Source organism: Podarcis filfolensis (assembly GCF_964270895.1).
Source record: "Podarcis filfolensis genome assembly, chromosome: 2".
Classification (NCBI taxonomy): Eukaryota; Metazoa; Chordata; class Lepidosauria; order Squamata; family Lacertidae; genus Podarcis; species Podarcis filfolensis.
Window position 1 is genome coordinate 8,658,140 of NC_139605.1, and position 14,174 is coordinate 8,672,313.

Consider the following 14,174-nt stretch of genomic DNA (forward strand, 5'->3'; position numbering starts at 1 on the left):
TGAACTGATGGGACTTGAGATGCTCTCTTGCGAACCGAGACTTCGAAGGGCTTTCCACCTGGAGCACAAGCCCAGCTGCCTCTTTGCGTTTTTAATACCCCGCCTTTTCTCCAAGAGACTCGTGGTGGCCCATGGTGCTCTCCGCTTTCGTGGCTACCATCTCAACAACCCTGTGAAGTGGGTCAGCTTGAGAGGCCACCAGCAGCCACAGGTCGCTCCCTGATCAGTACTTTTGGTTTAGATGGGGGCACGAGACTCTTAATCTCGGGGTCATGGGTTCGAGTCCCACATGAGGCAAGAGAGTGCTGCATTGCCGGGGGTTGGACTGGATGACCTCGGGGTCCCTTCCAACTCTAGAATCCAGCCACGTTGACATGCAAATTTGCTTCGCCTTCTCATTCTTTTGGCCGGGCACCAATGCTTTACTGGTGTGCCGGTAAGCGAGTAAATAGAAAGGAAAAATAAAAATAAGTGAGCACCCTTCCCCAGAGCCCAGAGGCACTTTTTTTGCCTCAGGGAGGAACAGACTACACCTCCCAGAATCCTTTGGGTCTGGGAAAAGGGAAGAAGCGAAGGACTAGGCCATCCCAAGCATAAACTAAGGTTGGTAGTACAATAGCTCAGCAAACAAGCATTTGGGTTTCCTCAAACACTGCACTTCAATTGGAAGAAAGCAGAGCTCAGGCGAGGCTGGATTGTAAGCGAGTAAATAGAAAGGAGGGGCCATGAACAGCCTTTCCCAGAGCCCAAAGGCATATTTTGTCCTCCCAGGGAGGAAAAGACTACACCTCCCAGAATCCTTTGGGTCTGAAAAAAAAGGGAAGAAGCGAAGGACACGAGGACATTCCATTTTGTGTGGGTGTTTTGCAGGAGAGAACCCGCCACCGAGCTCGCTGGGGTGCAAAGAGGCTTCGCGGTGGAGGCTGAAGGTGGGAGCAGGAAGGAGTCTTTGCTGGCAGAGGCGCCCTTCGGAAGCTGTACACGGGTGAGAGGGCACCGTCTGAACCCTGCAACACGTGAGTGCCATTGAGGGGCGGGGCAGGAAAGAGCGGCGGGAGAAATACTAAGCCATTTTGGCTTTTCCCATTGCACGAATAAGTTTGCACGTTGCATCGGGGTGAAAGAGATGGAAGGGAAGATTCTGGGGAGCAGAAGAAAACTCACTCATTCCTCTTTGAAATGAAACGGTCAAATGTAAAATTTTGTAAAATGGAACATTACCAGAGGTAACTAGCAATATGAAACATAGTAATAGTAGATGATAAAGATGCATCAGTGCTGTATACTAGCGTGTCGCGACACACAGTTTGGACATACAGCATTAAAATCTCGCATTGAATATAAGTGATCTGAAAAAAGAACTTTTACAATCTGAAAACGGATACAATGTATGCACTTTTTTGGTAACCCAAGAAAATCTTGAATAATCATCATAATAAAAGCAACCCAAAGAATGACGTTGCAAGCATCTATGGCAGGCATGGCCAGACTTGGCCCTTCAGATGTTTTAGGACTACAACTCCTATCATCCCTAGCTAACAGGACCAGTGGTCAGGGATGATGGGAGTTATAGTCCCAAAACATCTGGAGGGCCAAGTTTGGCCATGCCTGATCTATGGGGAAGACCGAGATTCCCACTCTGCGCTTGCCACCAAAGGCGTTCCTGAGGTGCAGTTTTTGCTGAGGGCATTTTGTCATTACAGAGACCACGAAGCTTTGAGGAAGGGCCCTCCCTGCTGGACGTTGGCCGAAGAGCAAGGGTGGCCATGCTGGAGAATGAGAGGAACGTGGCCTCTCTGGGTAAGGAGCCTCCTTCCTTGAGTCTGAAGCAGTCCTTCCGGGACATTTTCTTCTCACTCTTCTTTTGGGGTAGAGGGGTAGGTGGGGAGCAGGTTTGTTGCACCAGAGCTGCAAATGTACTTTATTCTTAACGCCATCCATTTTGATCCCGACTTTCCCCCCTCCGAGGAACGCAATGTGGGGCACACGGGTCTCCCCCCCCCCCCATTTAATCCCCACAACAAGCCCCAAATGGCCTTGTATACCTGAAGGAGTGTCTCCACCCCCATCGTTCTGCCCGGACACTGAGGTCCAGCTCCAAGGGCCTTCTGGCGATTCCCTCGCTGCGAGAAGTGAGATTACAGGGAACCAGGCAGAGGGCCTTCTCGGCAGTGGCGCCCGCCCTGTGAAACACCCTCCCAGCAGATTTCAAGGAATTAAAAAAACTATATAAGCTTCTGAAGGCAGCCCTGTATCAGGAAGTTTTTAATGTTAGATGTTTTATTATGTTATTATATGTGCTGGAAGCTGCCCAGAGTGGCTGGGGCAACCCATTCAGATGGGTGGGGTACAAATAATAAAGTATTCTTATTAGTAATCTAGCATAGGTGTGGAGAACTCAGACTGTTGTGTGGCTGTAAGGTAGGATTCTGTGCAAAATGAAAAATATTGGATGGGCAGGGAATAATAAGAATAAGAATACAGTGGTACCTCGGGTTAAGAACTTAATTTGTTCTGGAGGTCCGTTCTTAACCTGAAACTGTTCTTAACCTGAGGTATCACTTTAGCTAATGGGGCCTCCCGCTGCCACCGCGCCACTGCTGCATGATTTCTGTTCTCATCCTGAAGCAAAGTTCTTAACCTGAGGTACTATTTCTGGGTTAGCGGAGTCTGTAACTTGAAGCGTATGTAACCTGAAGTGTATGTAACCCGAGGTACCACTGTAATAATAATAATAATAATAATAATAATAATAATAATAATAATAATAAAAAACAGTTCTGTGAGGTAGGGTAGCCCTAAGAGGGAATGACTGGACCAATATTTCCTGATGAGTTTCATGGCTGAGGGGGATTTGAACCCTGGTCTCCCAGATTCCAGCCTGGCACTTTAACCACTGCGCTGCACTCTAGCTGTGCAAAATAGGTTTGCTGGCATGTGAGGGACTCCCACCAGCGTAACAGCAACAGTCTGGAAGCGCCAACCAAGTCCCCTCCCTGGGGTCCTGGCAGTGCAGTCCTGACCCCCCACCCCACCAACTCACTCCTCCTTCCAGCACAGAGCGAAGGACCACCTTGCCCCACACAAACATGCAGCCCCCTAACGCAAGGTACTGTTAAGTTATGGGTTCTCCTTCCCCATAAATGTTTGAGAGAACTTTGGATGACCAGCCGCTGGGGATAGTTTGGGCCATGAAACCGAATGCTTCCTTCACGCTTCCTTCTTCTCACTTCTTCTTCTTCTTCTTCCTTCTTCTCACTTCTTTCCCGCATAGCACTGCCGCTTCCCAAGACGAGCCTCATCCCCAGCGCAGAGCAAACGGAAGAGCCCAGGAGGCCACAATATCAGATCTCAGACGGAACAGGGGCTGCCATTTTGGACACCAGCTCAGGTGAGGCAGTTTGGGTGGGATGCCGAGTCCGTTCAGAGTTTCTCCTCCCTTGATGAGAATTGGCAAGAAAAACCTTCTCTGTTACTTCATTCATAGGGTTGGTAAGGATCCTGTTGTGTTAAAGTTGCTTCTCCCACAGACCTGGCCACCGTTTTGCCTTTCCCCACCCCTGTCCTTCCTCCTCAATTTACTATTTTTAAGAACATGAAAACTTAGAATCTCGACCTTCTCACAATCCCTACTTTGGTCTGTCCTGCATTTTCCAAGCTTCAGCTTCAGGGGGGCCCTGCCTTTTTGCACGATGCAAGAGGGAGAGAAACTTCGCTTTCCCCTTTACACCTCTGCGCTGTCCTCCCTCCACCATCTTTGCTGTTCCTCCTCTAGCTCTGCCCTATGCTGAGTCCCTCAGGCCCAGAAGTTAGGAGGATCAAGGAGAGGAAGAAGAAAGTGGGGAATGAGAGCAAAGAGGCAAATGCCAGGATGGCGACTGCCAAGCTTTCTAGCTCTGTGAGCACATTTGGGTTTTGTTTTTTCTTTAAAGCATCTTCTGTGGGCACCACTCATTCGGGTCATTCCTCCCTGGACTGAGAGAGGAGGCACCTTTGAGGGCATCATTGTTTGAAGGGATTTGGGTGGAAACCTGAACAAGTAGAATTTCTCTTGAGCCTCGAAAAGGACCTAGAGCTGAAAGAAGTGGGGAAGAGAGTCCCTTTCAATCTTCTTTCTCCTCCTTCTTCTTCAATTTGGATTCTGAGGCTATTTCAAGGTTACCAGATTTTTCCCACCAATGAATCCAGGGACACTTCTTTTTTTCCTATAAAATTTTTATTGGTTTTTCAACATATATTATAAGACATTACAAACAACAATACAAAAACAAACAAACATATAAACATGTATAATTTCATAATCTTTTTTTCTTATGCCCAATTTCAACGACTTCCCCATGCCTCCCTTTTCTGCATCCCTGTTTTAAAATTTTTCAGCAACCCCTGATCTAAATTACTTATAAATCCCTTTCTTTAACCCTTTTTTTTCTCTTATCCAATCATTTATCGCTGCAAATCTGCTATGCTTTACCCAAAACATTTTAACACTCACTAATTTTACAACAATTTTTAAGATAAAATTTAAATTTCTTCCAGTCTTCTTCCACCGTCTCTTTCCCTTGGTCACGGATTCTGCCCGTCATCTCCGCCAGTCCCATATAGTCAATCACCTTCGTCTGCCACTCTTCCAGCGTGGGTAGTTCTTGTGTCTTCCAGTACTTTGCTAGTAAAACTTTTGCTGCTGTTGTAGCATACATAAAAAACGTCCTATCTTTCTTTGACACCAATTGGCCTACCATGCCCAGGAGAAAAGCCTCTGGTTTCTTATGAAAGGTACACTTGAGCACCTTCTTAATTTCATTATAAATCATTTCCCAGAAGACCTTAATCCTTGGGCACGTCCACCAAAGGTGGTAGAAAGTACCTTCAGTTTCATTACATTTCCAGCATTTATTATTGGGCAAATGGTAGATTTTTGCAAGCTTGACTGGGGTCATGTACCACCTATAAATCATTTTCATAATATTCTCTCTTAGGGCATTACATGCCGTAAACTTCATTCTGGTGGTCCATAACTGTTCCCAGTCAGCAAACATAATGTCATGTCCAATATCCTGTGCCCATTTAATCATAGCTGATTTAACCGTTTCATCCTGTGTATTCCATTTCAACAGCAAGTTGTACATTCTTGACAAATTCTTAGTATTGGGTTCTAACAATTCTGTTTCTAACTTTGACTTTTCCACCTGGAAGCCAATTTTCCTGTCCTGTTTAAATACTTCATTTATCTGGTAATAATGAAGCCAGTCTCTTACTTTGGACTTCAATTTCTCATAGCTCTGTAGTTTCACTTTTCCACCTTCTTGTTCTATAATTTCCCCATATTTTGGCCATTTAGATTCCATATTAAGTTTTTTCACTTCCTTAGCCTCCATTGGTGACAACCACCTAGGGGTTTTATTTTCCAACAGATCTTTATACCGAATCCAAACATTGTATAATGCTTTCCTAACAATATGGTTTTTGAAACCTTTGTGAGTTTTTAGCTTGTCATGCCATATATATGCATGCCAACCAAACCTGTTATTGAACCCTTCCAAGTCCAAAATGTCTGTGTTCTCAAGAAGTAGCCAGTCTTTCAGCCAGCAAAAAGCCGCTGATTCATAGTACAATTTTAAGTCCGGCAGGGCAAACCCCCCTCTTTCTTTTGCATCAGTTAGTATCTTAAATTTTATTTAAGACAAATCCAGACAAATCTAGATATATTTTTCTGCCACCTCTTGAAACAGTCCATTTTGTCCACAATCTGCAATGTTTGAAACAAAAACAGCATTCTTGACAAAACATTCATCTTAATAACAGCAATTCGGCCTAACAAGGAAAGTCTCAAATTTGACCATATTTCTAAATCTTTCTTGATTTCTGTCCAACATTTCTCATAATTATCTTTAAATAAGTTCACATTCTTAGGTGTTAAATTAACCCCCAGATATTTCACTTTATTTGCTACCATTAATCCGGTTTCACTCTGAAACCTCTCTCTTTCCACAACTGTTAGATTTTTTCCCAATACCTTTGTTTTTTTGTTTGTTCAACTTAAAACCTGCTACTCGACCAAAAACTTGTATTATCTCCAAAACTCTTTTTGTACTAGTGTCTGGCTCTTGTAAAGTTAATACTAGATCATCTGCAAACGCTCTCAATTTGTATTGTTTAGCTCCGACCTGAATCCCTTTAACCAGCTGGTCCCGTCTAATCATGTTTAATAACACCTCCAGAACAGATATAAAAAGTAATGGGGATATTGGGCACCCCTGTCGTGTCCCTTTTTCAATAGCAATTTCTTCAGTAACCACGTTATTTACAATTAGTTTTGCTTTTTGTTCAGAGTAAATTGCACCTATACCATTCTCAAAACCTTGGCCTACCCCCATTCCTTTAAGATTCTTTTTCATAAAACTCCAAGAGATATTGTCAAAAGCTTTCTCCGCGTCCACAAATATTAATACTGCCTTAGTATTAATATTGTTTTCGAGTAATTCCATAATATCTATTATATTTCTCACATTGTCAGATAAATGTCTTCCTGGGAGAAAGCCAGCCTGGTCTTTATGAATCTCACCCACCAAAACCCTCTTCAGTCTTTTTGCCAAAATGTCTGCAAAAATTTTGTAATCCACATTAAGCAATGATATAGGGCGGTAGTTCTTAATCTGGTTCTTTTCAGTCTCAGATTTTGGTATAAGTGTAATATATGCTTCTTTCCACGATTCAGGTGCCTTCTTCCCCTCTAAAATTTCATTACAGACTTCCTTAAACGGTTGTATCAGCCAATCTTTCAAAGCTTTGTAGTATCTGGAAGTCAGGCCGTCTGGTCCTGGAGATTTTCCCAATTTCATATTTTGAATGGCTCCCTCTATTTCTTGCTCAGTTATTTTCTGGTTTAAAATCACTTTACTTTGTTCAGATATTTTTTGTAATCCATGTTTTTTAAGAAATTCTTCTATCTCTTTTTCATCCACCGGCCCTTGTGCATAAAGTCTTCTGAAATAACTCTGAAAACAGTTTCTAATCTCATTTGGCCTAAAAATATTCTTTCCTTCAACCTCTAAACTTGTAACCATATTCAATTTTTGTCTTTTCTTCAATTGCCATGCCAGAAGCATTTGTCTGCCGATTCAAATGTCTTTTGTCTCATTTGCTTTATTTTCCATTCTATCTCCTGGTTCATCAGTTCCATGTACTGTCTCTGGTAGAACTTAATTTCTCTTAAAATTTCATGAGACTTTGGCTTTGATCTCAATTTTTTTTCACCTTCTTTTATTCTTTCCAAAATCTTATCTTTCTTTTCATTCTGTCTCTTCTTTTTTAAAGTGTTCTGCTGTATCAAAAATCCTCGCATAACGGCTTTACTTGCGTCCCAAATTGTTCTTTTCTCCACCTCTGTTTTCAGATTTATCTCAAAATAGTCTTTCATAGTTTTCTGGGCCTTTCTGTACACCTCTTCATCTCTAAATAGGGAGTCATTCATCCTCAATCTAAAAGAACCAGCTGTTGTTATGTTCATTTCCATCTTTACAGCATTATGGTCGGAGCAAGTCTTTGGGCAGATTTCCACTTTTTTTATCTTAGGTGCCATCCCACTAGTTATCCAAATTTGGTCGATTCTAGTCCAGGTCATTTTTGCTTCTGAGAAGAAAGTTCCCTCTCTCTCTAGAGGGTTTCTTGTTCTCCAAATGTCAATCAAGTCCATATTGTCTGTCATTTTGAAGAAAGTCTTAGGTAGTCTCCCATCCTTGGAAACCACCTGTCTTAGTGCTTTGTCCATATTTGTAGAGACCACTCCATTCATATCTCCCATCATAATTACATTGTAATCCAAATAGTCCATTAATGTCTCATGCAATTTCTTGAAAAACTCTGACTTCCCTTCATTCAGAGCATAAATCCCAATTATCAATAATTTTTCTCCTTGGACTTGTATTTCAATTGCCAAATACCTTTCTTGATCATCTTTAAATATTAACTTAGGGGCCAATTTTTCCTTTGCATAAATCACCACTCCTCTTTTCTTCACTTTGTCTGATGAGATAAATTCCTGTCCCAACCTTTTATTAACAAGTAATTTTCTATGTATTCTAGTCACGTGAGTTTCTTGTAGACAAATCAAGTCCAATTGTTCCTTTTTTAAAATGTGGAAAACCTCACGTCTTTTTCTGGGAAGGTTCAGTCCATTACAATTCCAACTTAAAAATTGTAAAGCCATCTTATTATTTACTTAGTTGCTCCTCCAACTGCCCCAAGCAGTTGTTCTTCCTTTGTCGGAGTTTTAAGTCCAAATGTCAAGTTCGAAATGTCTGTTGCGTCCTTTGCCTCAGTAGTCAGGTCCACCACTTCCTTCACGAGGTCCTCCTCGTTTCTTTCCAGAAATTGTTCTTTGTCTTGCACTGTTTTTATTTTAATTTATTTCCCTTTGTAGTTAAAAGACAAGCCTTGTGGAAACTCCCATCTAAATAATATATTGTTCTTCTTCAACAAAGTGGTCAAGTCCTTGTAATAGGCTCTCACTTCCAAGATGTATTTGGGAATGTCTTTATAAATCTGCACAAAAGAATCTTCAATCTCCAGAGATCTTTGAAACTGTAAGCTTAGTATTTTATCTCTCTCCTCCTTAGATCTCAAAGTTATCAGGCAATCCCTTGGCTTCTTTCTATTTTGTCTTCTGCCCAGTCTAAAAGCAGTAACTATCTTAAATTCCTCCTCTTTCAAATTTACTTGCCAAAATTCCGAAAATTCTTTTGTAAGGAAATCTGCCAAATTGTCCTGTTCACTTTCTGGTACCAATCTCAATCTCAGATTCCTCTCCTTTCTCTGAAGTTCCAGTAGAGACAGGGCCGCTTCATGCTCCTCCAGCTTTTTACAAACTGGTACTAACTTTTCCTGTGTAGATTCCGCAATGGTTTTTGCCTCTTCAGCAGTCTTACGAATTGTAACATTTTCTTCAATTAATTTATTTATAGTCTCTGTATTGGATGTAACACTTTTGGTATTTAAATCTAACTTCGTTGATAACTCTGTCAACTGCTTAGAATTTTCTGTACCTTGCTTAGTCAAGGCTTCCAAGGCCTCATTTATCTTTATTAATGCTTGTGTCACTGGATCCATAGGTAATGAAGTCACTTTTTCCTGCCCATCTGCACCTGCAGGGACTGAGCCTGATATGGAACCCCTTTTCTTTTGTGCAATTTTAGTTTTAGCTCTTGTTTTTATCTCTTCTTCTTGGCCACTCATGTCCCAAGGTCGTTCCCACAGGAATTATTTCCAGATGGAAAACTCCACTGACTTACTTTTTACAAACTTGTCTTTATAGCTATTTCCCCACAACCCTCTAGAGGGAGTAGCTCACAGTTCAGAGTACAAAGAAGCAAAGAGAAAAATGGCTACAAATCTTCCAGTAAATTTCCACTAAAAGGCTGTCAGTTTGTATCTTCAACAGAGTTCCTAATAATAGCAAATAAAGTCCCAACTTTATATCAAGCAAGCAAAACACCAACTTTGTAGCTAGTTTCAAATGACAGTTTCCAATCCCGGTGACTTACTCTCCTTTTAGGGCAGTCCTTCCCAAGGGTTTAAAACGGCAGAAAGTTCCTTTTAACCTCTTTCAAACAGGTAGTACAAGTTCAAATTCTTCCCCCCCGCTCCTGCTGCTAAGGGGGGAGGCTCAAGTTCAATGTCTGGGTTAAATAGGTTTTAAGGTTATCTTCCGTCAAATTGCAGCTTTGTATTTCGTTGCTTTAGCTGTCATGCAGTCCGGGAAAGGCAGACTTCCTTATTTTTACCCTTTCCCGTTTTCGGCCAAATTTTCAAAATTTTTGCTTTAAATCCCAAAAGCTTTCCAATCCTACTCACAGGTATTTTGTAAATCCAAATGCCAGGAAGGAATCGGCGCTCTCCGTCTATGGCGACGCGGCTTCACTCCACGGGCTGGGTAGCGACTCTCAGCACCGCGCTCTCACCCGATGCTGCTCCGGAGCCTTTAAAAAGGCTCCTTCGCAGTAAAGGGGGGCGCTTAAGGTGCCCACCGAGTCTCCTTGCTCACAGGCTTCCGCGCCTGTGATTTTAAGGGTCCCCGCTTCGCCGTAGCGGTCAGACCCGAACTCGCGGAGCTCAGCGGGAGACCGCCATTAAACGCTGGCACCGACCGGAAGTCAATCCAGGGACACTTTTCAACTTCCTACTAAATAGCTGGATTTTTTCAGGGGACTGACTTGTAAATCTGAGGACTGTCCCTGGGAAACGGGGACGTCTGGTAACCTTAGGCTACTTCTCTGCCATCCTCAAACCCCAATTCCGCTTTCTTCACTCTCTCAGCAGGAAACTTGAGGAGGAAACACTTCTGCCCAGAGTGTGGCCAATGCTTTGCCTTCAGATTGGCTCTTGCTAGACACCAGAGAATCCACACAGGGGAGAAGAACCAGGAAAGCTCTGAGAGCGGGGAATGTTTTGGTCAGAGTTCAGAGCTTGCCAGCGATTCGGAAACCCCTAAGTCTTTGGATTTTGTGGAGGTTCTTGCTCATCAGCCCATCGTTCTGATCCACCGGAACGTCCATGCAGGAGGAGATAAGTCATATCGCTGCTTGGAGTGTGGAGAAGGTTTTTCCCAACTCTCTGATTTTGTGAAACATGAAAGAGGCCACACAGGAGAGAAACCCCGCAAATACGCCGAGAGTAGGATCGGGTTCCCCAAGAGATCACAGCTTCATGGACCCCATAAAGTCCACACAGGAGAGAAGCCGCACAAATGCAGTGTGTGTGGGTTATGCTTTTCTGTTGGGTCAAAACTTGTTACCCATCAGCGAACCCACACTGGAGAAAAACCCTACAAATGCTTGGAGTGTGGGAAATCATTTGCTCAAAAGTCAGGCCTTGTGATCCATCAGAGGCTCCACACAGGAGAAAGGCCCTATGAATGCTGGGAGTGCGGGAAATGTTTTTCTCAAAACGCACAGCTTTGGAGCCATCGGTTGGTTCACACAGGGGAGAAGCGGTATAAATGCTTTGAATGTGAAAAAAAGTTTACTTCCCGTTCCAACCTTGTAACACATCAGAGAACCCACACAGGAGAAAGGCCCCATAAGTGTCTGGAGTGTGGCAAATGTTTCCCCACAAATGTAAGTCTCAGGCGACACCAGAGAATCCACACAGGAGAGAAACCCTATGAATGTAGAGAGTGTGGCAAATGTTTTCATGAGAAAGCTGAACTTCTGAGACATCAGACTGTGCACACCGGGGAGAGGCCTCATAAATGTGCGGAGTGTGGGAAAAGCTGTATTTCAGCATCAGAACTTGTAATCCACCGGAGAATCCATACGGGAGAGAAACCATTTGAATGTGTGGAGTGTGGGAGATGGTTTTCCCAGAAACAACACCTCTGCAGACATCAGAAGGTCCATACGGGAGAGAAACCCTACAAATGCATGAAATGTGGAAAATGCTTTGCTGGCCTATCAGACCTTCGTATACATGACAGGATACACACAGGATTGAGGCCATATGAGTGTGGAGAATGTGGAAAACGTTTTTCTACTACATCAGCTTTTATTATGCATAAGAGAGTCCACACAGGAGAGAAACCATATAAATGTTTAGACTGTGGAATGTCATTTACTTTATCAAAAAGCCTTACGGATCACCAGAGAACCCACACAGGAGAGAAACCCCACAAATGCTTGGAGTGTGGGAAATGTTTTTCAAGGAAAGACACCCTTGTGAAACATCAGAGAACCCACACAGGAGAGAAACCCTATAAATGCTTGGAGTGTGAGAAATCATTTTCTCAGAAGTCACCCCTTGTGATTCATCAGAGAACCCACACAGGAGAGAAACCCTATAAATGCTTGGAGTGTGAGAAATCATTTCCTCGGAAGTCACACCTTGTGATCCATCAGAGAACCCACACAGGAGAGAAACCCTATAAATGCTTGGAGTGTGAGAAATCATTTCCTCGGAAGTCACGCCTTGTGATCCATCAGAGGATCCACACAGGAGAGAAACCTTACAGGTGCCTGGAGTGTGGGAAATGTTTTTCTCGGTCACAACATCTTCACAAACACCACAAAGTCCACACAGGAGAAGAGCTAGCCAACGTGTAGAGTGGGGGAAATGTTGAAGGTGGTAACCTTCAAAGACTCCATGTGGAATAAAGAGCATATAAATGTTGGGAGTGTGGGGAATATTTTGATCAGTGGTCAGCCCTCATGGCACACCAGAGTGTCCATCCCAAAAGGAGGACGGACAGACATTAGGAGTGTGGAATATGCTTTGTAAAGAAATGAATCTTTATCAACATTGGTGACTCCACAAAGGAAATTCATTGCAAGTGTCAGGAGTGGGGGAAATGATTTGCTGCTCATTCGGACCTTCAAAGGCACCAGAGAATCCACAATAAAAGGAAACCCATTAATGTTTCGAGTGTGGGAAATGTTTTGCCTGGAAGGGGCAGGCTGGGGCTGCATCAGGGAGTCCACACAGGAGAGAAACCACAAATGTACTTTTGAGTATGTGTATTGCCAGATAATTTCAGAAAGCGGTGTCTCCTAATCTCAATGTAATGGTAGCTTTAAATCCTTTTAACTCTATCTGTACATATAATGAGGACTTTCCCATGAATTTATCTGTATGATGAGGACTTGGCATCAACCAGAGGTCTAGACAGCTGGCCTGATAAGGAGTCAACTAGCGGACAGACCTGTCTTGACCCAGCCATGGAATTGGCAATTAGACATAGACTTTGGCTCACCGCTGTGAACAGAGGGAGTAACTTTGCTCTGTGCCAACGGAGGAGATAAGGAAGGATGGCAACAGAACTTAAAGAGCCCTCCTGCTATTAGATCGTGTTTAAAATCCTCCATATAAGGGCTCAGCGACAGCAGCTCTCTAAGTCCCTCGTTCGAGTTCTGCTGGTGAATGTCAACGTTGGCCCTATAGAGGGAAGGGAAGGATCTCCTGCTCCCAGGGTCTCTGCTGCAAATGAGATGAACCGTGAACTTCGCTTTTGCAGTTATCTCCATTATATCCTTTTGATCTTGTATCCTAAGTGTCCCTCATTACTGAGTATGGAACATAGATGTTAGACTGCTAGAATAATATTTAGAATATACTGGACCCCATTACGTTTGTTTTAAAAAGGGCTATCTCAGGTATCTTAACTGTTGGAGATGCACTAGGGATAATGCTTCTCTAAAACATATGTTTTTTCATGGCCCTATAACTGAAACTATGAACAGAACTGTACGGAACAACCTTACATTTACTGAGAAAAATATCCTCTTGAATTACCGTATTTTTTGCACCATAACACTCACTTTTTTCCTCCTAGAAAGTAAGGGGAAATGTCTGTGCGTGTTATGGAGGGAATGCCTACGGGTGACATGCCTACGGATTTTCCTCCTCTAAAAACTACGTGCGTGTTATGGTCGGGTGCGTGTTATAGAGCGAAAAATACGGTATATACCCAGCACATGGAACCTTACAAAAGGACTATACGAGTGGACTCTCCATCCCCTGACCGCAGCAAAAGGACTGATACTGATGAATTGGAAAAATAAAAATGCGGCTCACTTCTACGATTGGATTGGAAAGTTATACAAACTCGCAACATATAAATGACTTGCATATAAATGCAGACTTGCCATGGACAAGTTCAATGACATTTTGGATCCATTTTTACAAATACTGTAATGTAATAGGTTAAGGTCTGGTGAAGTACAATAACAACCTTCTAAAATATACAGATTGGGGTTTCCACCTATCTCCCCTTTATTTCCCCCTCTTACTTGGTTTCTGTTTCTCTTTTTCTCTTATTTATGTCTCACCATGTTTAGTGCACGTATAATTTTGTACTTTTTCAACTTTCAATAAAGATTGTTTTTTTAAGAAAGTTAGACTGCTTATTTGCTTTCTCTTTGCTTAAATTAATAAAAGCTTCGTCCTGTTCCATCGTCACCACCAAAGAGTACATTGAGCTTGGGAATTCAAAAATGTTTTAAGCCATGAACAAAATATTCCCTTCACTCCTCATCTCTGAAACAAGCAGGACAAAAACCCTCCCAAAAATCTTTGGAATGTGAAAAATCCTACTTCCTCCCCCCTTTTAAAAATTTCATTTATTGAAAATCAAAGCACTGCATACAAAAAACTCAAAGTCAGAAAAACACTCTCAGTGAATTCAGCCT

The 14,174-nt window shown here is 42.7% G+C and overlaps 2 protein-coding genes across 2 annotated transcripts in view; one reads left to right on the forward strand and one right to left on the reverse strand.

Annotated features, from left to right (window-relative positions):
• LOC310756746 (uncharacterized protein) overlaps window positions 1-14,174 on the reverse strand; it is a 1,375,527-nt gene that overhangs the window by 984,720 nt on the left and 376,633 nt on the right. The window lies entirely within an intron of this gene.
• Window positions 375-13,271, forward strand: LOC310758185 (uncharacterized protein; the record flags this gene model as incomplete). The annotated part of the gene is made up of 5 exons (XM_083604113.1): window positions 375-436; window positions 871-985; window positions 1,704-1,800; window positions 3,275-3,391; window positions 10,315-13,271. 5 exons carry the CDS (start codon window positions 375-377, stop codon window positions 12,090-12,092), a joined length of 2,169 nt encoding a protein of 722 aa, XP_083460239.1. The 3' UTR covers window positions 12,093-13,271.